Source organism: Cololabis saira, chromosome 12, assembly GCF_033807715.1.
Source record: "Cololabis saira isolate AMF1-May2022 chromosome 12, fColSai1.1, whole genome shotgun sequence".
Classification (NCBI taxonomy): domain Eukaryota; kingdom Metazoa; phylum Chordata; class Actinopteri; order Beloniformes; family Belonidae; genus Cololabis; species Cololabis saira.
Window position 1 is genome coordinate 15,466,413 of NC_084598.1, and position 10,123 is coordinate 15,476,535.

General features: G+C 44.9%; 1 protein-coding gene across 1 annotated transcript in view; it reads right to left on the minus strand.

Moving 5' to 3' along the window:
- slc6a8 (solute carrier family 6 member 8) overlaps positions 1–7,838 on the minus strand; it is a 52,121-nt gene extending 44,283 nt beyond the window's left edge. The window contains exon 1 of the mRNA XM_061735680.1: positions 6,404–7,838. Within this exon, the coding sequence (XP_061591664.1) occupies positions 6,404–6,722 (319 nt within the window). The 5' untranslated portion in view covers positions 6,723–7,838. The remainder of the gene's footprint in view (positions 1–6,403) is intronic.
- Positions 7,839–10,123: the final 2,285 nt, after the last annotated feature.

Genomic DNA, 10,123 nt, shown 5'->3' on the forward strand with positions numbered 1-10,123 from the left:
TGGAGGCCTCGACTGGCGCCGCCCTGCTGCAGCTCTCCTCGTGCTGCGCTTTTTGACATTTTAAAACATTTTTAGGTGTCTTAAGATGTTTCGTTGCTTAAAATATATCTTCTGGTGATTCTGATGCTTTTAAATCCTTTATTTGGCCTTTTGGCTCTCACTACAGATCACAATGTCATCTGCAAAAATCATGGTCCATGAAGATTCCTGTCTGACTCCCTCCGTCAGCCTGTCCATCACCATAGCAACCAAGAACGGCCGATCCTTGATGCAGTCCCACCTCCACCTTGAACTCCTCTGATTGGTTTTCACAATTAGTTATTTCCTTCATACGTGCATGTGTGTGTGGTGCATGTGTGTGGTGCATGTACGTGCGTGTGTGGTGCATGTGTGTGTGCGCGCATGTGTACATGTGTGAATGTGTTTGTGTGAGTGTATGTGTGGTGCATGTACGTGTGTGTATGTGGTGCATCAAATTGTGTGTGTGTGTGTGTGTGTGTGTGTGTGGTGCATGTACGTGTGTGTGTGTGTGTGGTGCATGTACTTGTGTGTATGTGGTGCATGTACATGTGTGTGTGTGTGTGTGTGTGTGTGGTGCATATACGTGTGTGTGTGGTGCATGTACGTGTGTGTGTGTGTGTGTGTGTGTGTGTGTGTGTGTGTGTGTGTGTGGTGCATGTACGTGTGTGTATGTGGTGCATGTACGTGTGTGTGTGTGTGTGTGTGTGTGTGTGGTGCATGTGTGTGGTGCATGTACGTGTGTGTTCCTGTTGCAGTCCACCTACCAAGGAAACTCACTGCAGGATAATAAATCTAATGTGACTGAGATTTATTAGAGGGCAAAAAGAGAAAGGACAGAAAAGAAAGGAAGAGAGGAAGTGGATACATCAGGAGTGAACGACAAGGAAAAGGGTCTGGATCCAGACCTACAGATTAAAATGTCCACGTTTACAGCAGAAATAAAACATATTTACAATTTGGTTCAGAACCAGTTTCGGTCTGCGTAGTTAAGAGTCCACGTCCCTGACGACTGTACCGGGTATTGATATAAACCTCATCAGGTGAAATGATATAAAGTCACGATTTTTTGTGATCTGGGATTATGATTGAAAGCCGGGTTTTGGGTCTGTCTAGAAGGAGCTGAGTTTATCAATGCAGCTATCTTCACCCTGGTTGAAGGCTGCTCACCAGGGGGACTCCAGCTGGACCGCCTCTACATCATTAGCTTGCAGCAGCTGGATCGTGTGCTCGAGAGACCCTGACCTCGGTTCATTTCAGGACCCTTTCAAGTTGGTTAACTGGTTCCCGAGCCAGCAGGTACAGTAGCTGATGGTGCTCTGCTACGGGCCTGCTAGCGGAAGGCTAAGTGGCCCGGGTCCCAGCAAAGCTCTGCTCGTCCCCGTTTCAGCCCTGGTGGCCCTGGTTTCAGATGTTGCTTCACTTGAAATGAGGATGTTTGGACAAATTTGATCAGAATACATGTTAATTAACATTAGTTAGCATCACAGGTTAAAAAAGCTGGACAGCCAAGCTAAAATAGCTAACCTGCAGTAACTGAACCAAGCGTGTTCCAGCCAGTTTCCAGGCCGTCTCGTTCCGCCCATTTGCCTATCTTTGGATTAACTGGGGTTAACAGCGTCGGTTCCTACCAACATGGTGCAGTTAAGAGGACAAACAGGGACCAGGAACACAGAAGTCTGTGGATGACATCACAGAGCGATTGTCCAGGTCTTTTTTAATAAAATCTTCGGGTACCAGCCAGAATGCTCCTTTCAGTTTGATGAATCAGGTGTGACGGAGGTGACCTTTACAGGAAGTCAGTCTGTTCTCAAAGAACTGAACTTTCCCTGTTGAGCCTTGGTGATTTAAGTCGGACCTCCTCCTCATATCTGTGAACGTTCTGACCTTTCCAGCTCAGACTGGCTAGATGTGAGAACGAGACCTTTTCAGGTGAGAGCGATCGTCTTTTTGTCCTCTCTCCCAGCAGTTTGTTTCTGGTTACAAAGTCCTGTTTGGAACCAGAGACGGAGGCGATGGAGCCTCCTGCTGGGACCTCCTCGCCCTCCTCTCCCAACAAAATTCCCTCAGGCTTTTGGAAAAATGTCAGAGAAGAGCACCCAACATCCAAAATCACATGTTGAATTGTTCCAGATTTCAAAGGGAAGCGCTGTTTACCGTGAAAATTATCAGTCTAATCAAGCTGCATTCTGTCTAAGGACCAGCAGGGGGCGATTCTCTGTTACCCAGCATAGCAGAACCTTGATTTTCAGACTCCAGTCCCATGATGAGTAAAAACAACAATAAAACAGGTTAGGCTTCAGGGTGGGGTTTAACTGACAACCCACAACAGAGCGATGATTCTGCAGTCAGAAATGCTGGTTGCTCATAAAGTGTTGATTAAAAACACCAGGAGCCTAATGTACAAAGAATTGTGCAGCTTCCATACAGACAGATTTGTTAGTATGAAAGCTGCGCAATTTATGTCATACGCCCAAATCTGGAAAAGTGCGTACAATGTTCAGCTGCATGAATCCATGCGTGCGCCTGTTCCTGCGCAAATTTTCTTGATTCATCCCGACTGACGTGGACTTCAGTGTTGGACCTCGTTGTCTCCTCCCAGTAATAGCTATGTAAATGAGTGTAAATACATAGCCCCTTTGGCCCAAATAACAGCAATAAACATTACAAAAACATAATAAAAGAAGAAAGATTTCCTCCAGCGTGAGTAAGAACAGAAAACATACTGAGTGGGAGTGTGTGACTAAGACTGCAGGACCAGAACATCAGACCATGGCCCGACTAAAGGAGCAAAAGTCCACATCAGAGTCAATGTAAAAAGTAGAGTTGATACACATCGGAGTGTCATAGTTGACCCCGCGCAGGGTGGCTGACCCCTTTGTCTCAAACCTCACCCCGTTTAGGCCCCTCCCACTACTCAAACTTCCTATAGGAGGATGCAGCCAACATGTAGAGTCTCGGACGTAAGGAGGGGGTCAGCGAACCAGCTTATCCAGCAAGGAGACATGTTATGACAGGTCTCTGACATGTTGATGCCATATTGGCTGCAGCAAATTATAGTAAAATTAGGGCATGCTAAGGCGTGTAAAGCTTCCTTAGGGACCAAAATTAACTGAACCCAAACATGTTGTCAGTAAGAACCACACATTTGGTTCCTACAGTTTATCAGGAAGCCCCCCCCCCCCCCCCCCCCCTAAGTTTCTGTTGCTAACTCAGACAACATCAATTATTAGTTAAGTAACATCTTCTGAATCAGTATAAGTAACAATTATAGAACATTGAAATAGAGATCACTTAAACAAGCAGCTTGCTGAGACTGATTGTCTGACATGCTGGAAATTGAAACATAGTTGGTTATGACTGTTGTTGAATGTATTTTTTTCTCTCTTTTTTCTGTATAAGATCAGTTGTGAAGTCCTAGACTACAAATTAAATGAAATTGTGGACTGCTTTTCAGACTTTTTGACGACCTCAGATGAACTCTTAACTGTGCAGTGTTTTTGTTTTGTTTTGTGTTATGTTCTCATTTCGCTGTCTTCATTTTGTGGAATGTCTCTGTTTTTTTTGTAGAGTATTTTTAATTAGAAATTCTCTTTATGTAGTGGAAATTTACTTGGTTTGCTTTTATTATGTTATGTTTAGTACTGTATTATCTTAAAATGTTGGCGGAACCCAGCAAGAATAGCTGCAGTCATGCTGTAGCTAATGGGGATCCTAATTAAACAATTAAACAGTTAAACTCACTCACTCATTCACTCTATGGCTGGTGATCAGCTGATAATCAACACCACAGCTCTCCAACATGTGCATTACATAAGACATCAGTCAAAGCCTCGCCCCACTACGCCCTTTGTTTCAAACCTCAACCCGTTTAGGCCCCTCCCACTACTCCAAACTTCCTATAGGAGGATGCAGCTCACTCTTGGAGGTACCGAGGGGGTCTCAGAACCAGCAAAATATGAGGGAATCGATGTTGAAATATGTTTAGGCGGAAACATTGAAGCCATGTTGAAGCCATGTTGGAACCATGTTGAAGCCCATGTTGAATAGTTGGTAGTTTAATCCAAGCCAGACATTTAACTCTGACCTGACCAGCTCTCCAACATGTGCATTACATAAGACATCAGCCTCGTCCCACTACGCCCTTTGTCTCAAATCCCATCCCTTTTGGTCGCCTCCCACTACTCCAAGCTTCCTATAGGAGGATGCAGCTCACATGTAGAGTCTCAGAGGTACGGAGGGGGTCTCAGAACCAGTTAGATCCAGCTAGGAGACATGTTATGACAGATCTTTGTTAGCAAAATATGAGTGAATAGATGTTGAAATATGTCCATGACCATGTCCATGACAAACAGAATACGTTGATTCAACATGGATTATACGTTGGCATTAGAATTGGATGATTGATTGATAGTTGATCCACTATCAATCGTCAGCCTTAACCAAAACGAAACCTTTTTGATCATAATTCAACATTGATTTAACATATTTTGCTAACTGTGGTGGGACCGGAGAGCTCATGACCCGCCTCCTGCAGAGTATATGTGCGAGGAGGTCCAGAGTTGCTGGTCACGTCAACCAGAATCAATCAATCTTAGTGACATGTTAGATGTCAAACAGATGCAACAGGGATTATTTTAAAGGGTTATTGGTTGTAAATGACACGTGAATATTTGTTCAGACACAGTTTGATAAATGTTCCGTTTCTGGTGTCATCTGGATCAGTCGTCTCATATAGCCGTCATGGTCGCTCAGGGTTGACTGACAGTCCCACCTGTCAGCAGCTCCCGCTGAGAGACTCCTGTTGCTATAGGAACCAGTGTGGTGAGGACTTGTACTGCAACTGGGTCCAGTTCTGAACACACGCCCCCTTCAAATTCGTCAATGTCTTCTAGCTGGACCAAAGCTGCCGTTGTTGTGCAGGTACACGACTTCACGCAGCCATTCATAGAAGACGCATATCATCATCAAACCTTGTAAACCATTTATAACTGATGTCATGTGACTTGTTCTTCATTAATCTGATCATTAACTCGTTTTCTTCATCTCATTGATGGAGGTCTGTGTTCCTCAAGACCATCACTTATGTGTGTTCACGTCTTCATGAGACCCAAACACAGAAAACTCATCAGTTTACTTTGGTATTAATTATGTACCTCATCAGGTAAAATTATATCAAGAAAAGATTAGGGGTGTGGTCTTTTGATCGGCGGCTACCACAGCCAAAGAATTGATCACTTTTATTTAGTTTTTCAAGCTATATTGACTTCTGGACTCCTGAGCTGTCAATAAAGACCCAACAGAGTATAAACCTTCACACTTTAAAGAGAGTATGGACTGCTGTGACTGGTACCGGGCTGGCCAGAGAACACGTACTGCACCAAAAAAAAGCCTGGACTCACATCACCTGCTGCACTGAATCAAGAGTAGACTTCTCGTATGATAAATGCATCAAAGATCTTGCACCAGTGTTTTATTTGGTGACTGCAGCGCATTAAAGTGTAATGCTAAGGTGTGTAAAGCGTCCTTAGGGAGCAAAATGAACTGAACCTAAACTTGTTTCCAGTAAGAACCACAGGTTCCTACAGTTTACCATGAAGCCCCCCCACAATGGTGTCTGTGTGGAACCTTTGTCCCACTTTTCATGGAGGATCATTGAAATGGACTCAGACATGTCTTGGAGGGAGATGGAGAAAATTTAATAACAGATCTGATGTAGGTAGAGACAAATGTAGACGTCCTTGTTGATTGTCTGGACATCAAGTTGGTAGTTTAAACCAAACAAGATATTTAACTCTGACCTGTCCGTTTGGATTTAAGAAATGGAATAAAATAATGTCCGTTGTCCATCCTCACTGGAGACCTGAAATCAGCAGTATGAGAACTCCAGCTCTCCAACATGTGCATTACATAACACATCAGTCAAAGCCTCGTCCCACTACGCCCTTTGTCTCAAATCTCACCCCGTTTAGACCCCTCCCACTACTTCAAACTTCCTATAGGAGGATGCAGCCAACATGTAGAGTCTCGGAGGTACGGAGGGGGTCTCAGAGCCAGCTAGATCCAGCTAGGAGACATGTTATGACAGGTCTCTGTTAGCATAATATGAGGGAATCGATGTTGAAATATGTTTAGGCAGAAACATTGAAGCCGTGTTGAATCCCGGTCCACAACAAACAGAATACGTTAATTCAACACGGATTACACGTTGGCATTAGAATTGGATGATTGATTGATGGTTGATCCACCATCAATCGTCGACCTTAACCAAAATGAAACCTTTTTGACCGTAATTCAACATTGATTTAACATCTTTTGCCAACTGTGATGGGAACGGAGGGCTCATGACCCGCCTCCTGCAGAGTATATGTGTGTTGGGCCTCACCTCCTCCGTTCTTGTAGCACAGGTATGGGAACCTCCAAACGTTTCCGAGTCCCACGGCGAAGCCCACGCAGGACATGATGAAGTCCATCTGCCGGGTCCAGGTTTCACGCTCCTGGTATCCTGGCCCCGCCACGGTGGTCGCGCCCCCCACCTTCTCCTGTACAGCACCAGGTGGCCCGCCGCCAGCGGACACCCCCGAGAGGCCGTTGGTGGCTGCGGGTGGATAACTGGTACCGTTAGACAGCATGTGCGGATTCTTCTTGTTCTCCTCCAGGAGAACCAGAGAGCAGGAGGATGCGGGCAGGCCCTGCTTCTCCATCACTGACAGAACCACAACCAGTCAGGTAAAAACAGCTTTGGTCTCTCTGGATTCTTTAAAAATCTTCTTCTATTGGTCTCGTTGACTCCCCCTTTAAGTTTAGCTTCTTTTCCTAAAGTTCAAACCCAGTCAGAACCCCGTAATAACCCAGACACAAACCAGTTCAACAATAGTTTGGCCTTACTTTCGGCTTACGATTTTAAGTCACTTCTCTCTCCAGTAAGAGTCCAGTCACATAAGGATCTGCCGCGTCTCACTTTAACTTTGGAGGTTGTTTGTCCTTCTGTTCGTTCACTCTGAGGTGCAGGCACCAGTCAGCCCAGTCAGGCACCAGTCAGCCCAGTCAGGCACCAGTCAGCCCAGTCAGGCACCAGTCAGCCCAGTCAGGCACCAGTCCAACAGTTCTCTGCAAGTCTGCAGGATTCCCTACTTCTGTCTGTCCTGCGCTCTCCGTCACCTCCACCTCCACCTCAGAAAGGCTGCAGGTTGGAGACCAGTCGCAGACCCGTCCAGCACCAGTCAGACACCAGTCAGACACCAGTCAGACACCAGTCCGGGTGGAGGGTCCACTGTGGACACTGATAAACGTGTCTCCTCTGAGCTGCTGTTTCATTCAAAACATTCAGTTTTTTTTTAGACCAATTAAGTCAAATTCAATAAAACATTAAAAAAAAAAAAATCGGAATGTCCAAAAATAGTTTGGGACGTTTTCTTTGTCGAATCAGGGAAAAAAAAAAAGAAGTGAAATAAAACCGTGAAAACGAAAAGAAAAAGGAGAAAGACCGGCGGTGGGACGGCGACCTTCAAAAACAATCCACGAAGCACTTGAATGTGAGTCTGAAGAATCGCATGGGACCTGAGAGCGGCGGGGGAGCGGAGAGGACGGGGAGCGGACCCGGCGGTTCCCCCCTGGGCGCCGGCACACGGAGCCGCGGGAGCGGGTTCAGTCCCGGCGGCGGGCGGCGGGACGGCGGAGCGGCTCCATCCAACGGGAGGAGCAGGTGGAGGAGGAGGAGGAGAGCCGGCGAGGGGCGTCTGGAGCCGGGTGCTGCGCTGCGGAGGTCCGGTCACTGAGCTGCGGAGGTCCCGGCGGAGCCACTATTTAAAGAGCGTCCGTCTGTCTGTCCGTCTGAGTGCGCGCGCACCGGCAGCGGCTTTAAAAGGACAGGACTATGACTGCAGTGACGTCACGGCCAGGGCCCCTCCCCCTCCCTCTCTGTCCCCTCCAGGAGCATCGCAGCCCTCCATCATCCTCACATCCGTGACGTCATCAGGCTCCCCCAGTGTGAATGGACGACCTCCTCCATTCACCAAGTTGGACTTTTCTTTCATTATTTGCTTTACCAAGTCAGGATTTCAGACGTTTTTGTTGTACATTTACAAGTTGTTTTTTTTTTTAAGTCACTGCTTTTTTTTCTTTCACAAAGCCATTATTTCAGATCTTCCTCTTTTTCTTTTGACTTAAGGTGAACTTGAATTTGAACTTTAGATTAATTTAAACACCGGTTTTCTGAGATTTCTTCCTACCTAAAACTTTTTCCGTAGTGAAAAATTATAATAAATAAAATCAATCAAACCTTCTTGCTGGATGCTGCAGTTAACCTTTGGTGGTCTGTCCATTTCCTGCTCTACCTGTTGATTTCCATCACTGCTTTTGGCACAAAACTGAATAACTTTTCCAGCTGTTTAATACAGCTGGAAAAGCACATTCACTCACACACAGGCATAAAGACATGCATTTGTCCCTCAAGCGTATATGCATTAAATACTGTCCATAAAATACCAGAAACTAACCTTTTCTCTTCCGCGGCGATCAGGTAGCAGGATATTATGGCCTTCTGAAGTCTGAAGTTGCTGCTATACGCATGCGCAGTCAACTGAGTAGGAAAAAATTATGGGTATGAAGAAATCTCAGAACAGCGGACCTGGGGTGACAGAGCCTTCTCCATCGCTGCTCCCACCCTCTGGAACTCCCTCCCCAAACACATCCGTGACTCTACAGACCTCCCAATATTCAAATCCCATCTCAAAACTCACCTTTACAGAACTGCCTTTAATGTGTGATCAATGTCCCGTGTCTTGTAGTGTCCTCATGTACTGTCCTGTGTCATGTAATTGTCCTATGTGTACTGCTTTTATGATTTTTATACTATTGTAAAGTGTCTTTACTGTCTTTGAGTGTACTGCTTTTGTGATTTTTACTAATGTAAAGCGTCTTTGAGTGCTTAGAAAAGCGCTATACAAATAAAATGTATTATTATTATTATTATTATTATTATTATTATTATTATTAAACCTGTTCCAAGCCCAGTTGAATGCATGACCACGGATCGTCTGTCCATACCTATCAAGTCTCCCGTTTTGGCCGGGATAAACTAACGTATTCTACCCCTCTTTCCCCCCGTCCCCCCGTATTAGTATTTTCCCGTAAATTTCCTGTTTTATAATAATTTTATAATAATTAATTAATAATAATATAATAATTTTTAAACTGCAAACTGAATTGTCACTAACCTCGTGAGAACTCCCACCTGCAGCCTGGGTGGCAGTTCTCACGAGGTTAGTGGCCACAACAGGAGCAAACTCAGAAAAACAAATCAGAGATGGATGGATGTAACGAGAGAGGAGACATTTCTGCCAAAAAAGCGAAGACTTCGTATAAATATCTCTTAAATGGGATATTAAATTTACTTTCGACGACCTCCTCCATTCGCCGACAGCAGGGCCGGTTCCGGATCACTGAGGGTCCTGTGCATGGATTCGGCCTGGGGCCCCAGTTAAGTAAAAACTCATGATGGAGGATTCCAAACCTTCATCAGACACTTACCTGTCAAGTTTTGGATTTAAAAATACAGGAAATTTTCCGCCAACCGAGGTCCAGTATCTTACATTTTAAGACAGATTTACGAGAAATTCGAAATAACTACCTGTCAAACTACAAATATGTGCTCATAGCCTGATCGGACGACCTTTGTTGACACTGAAATGCTGTGGACATTCCTATAATAGAGCCTAAATGAAAATACAAAAGTGTATTAAACCACTTTTTTTTATATTTTCAGTTTATATACACATTGATTGTCTTCAAGTGAAACATTTACATTTTCTTTTAATTTGTCATTAAAAGAATGTGCTTTCTGGCGCCATGCTGGTGCCGCTGTCTACCCCCGTGAGAGACACTAAAATCACCCCACCCTGATCCTCTTTAGGAAAGTAAATTTGGTTTCCCATTTTTAGAGATATTTACACAAAGTCTTCACTTTTTGTGCAGAAATGTTTTCTCTCTCGTTACATCCATCCATCTCTGATTTACTTTTCCGAGTTTGCTCCTGTTGTTGCCACCAACCTCGCGAGAACGGCCACTCGGGCTACAGCAAGCAGCAAATCTCGCAAGGTTAGTG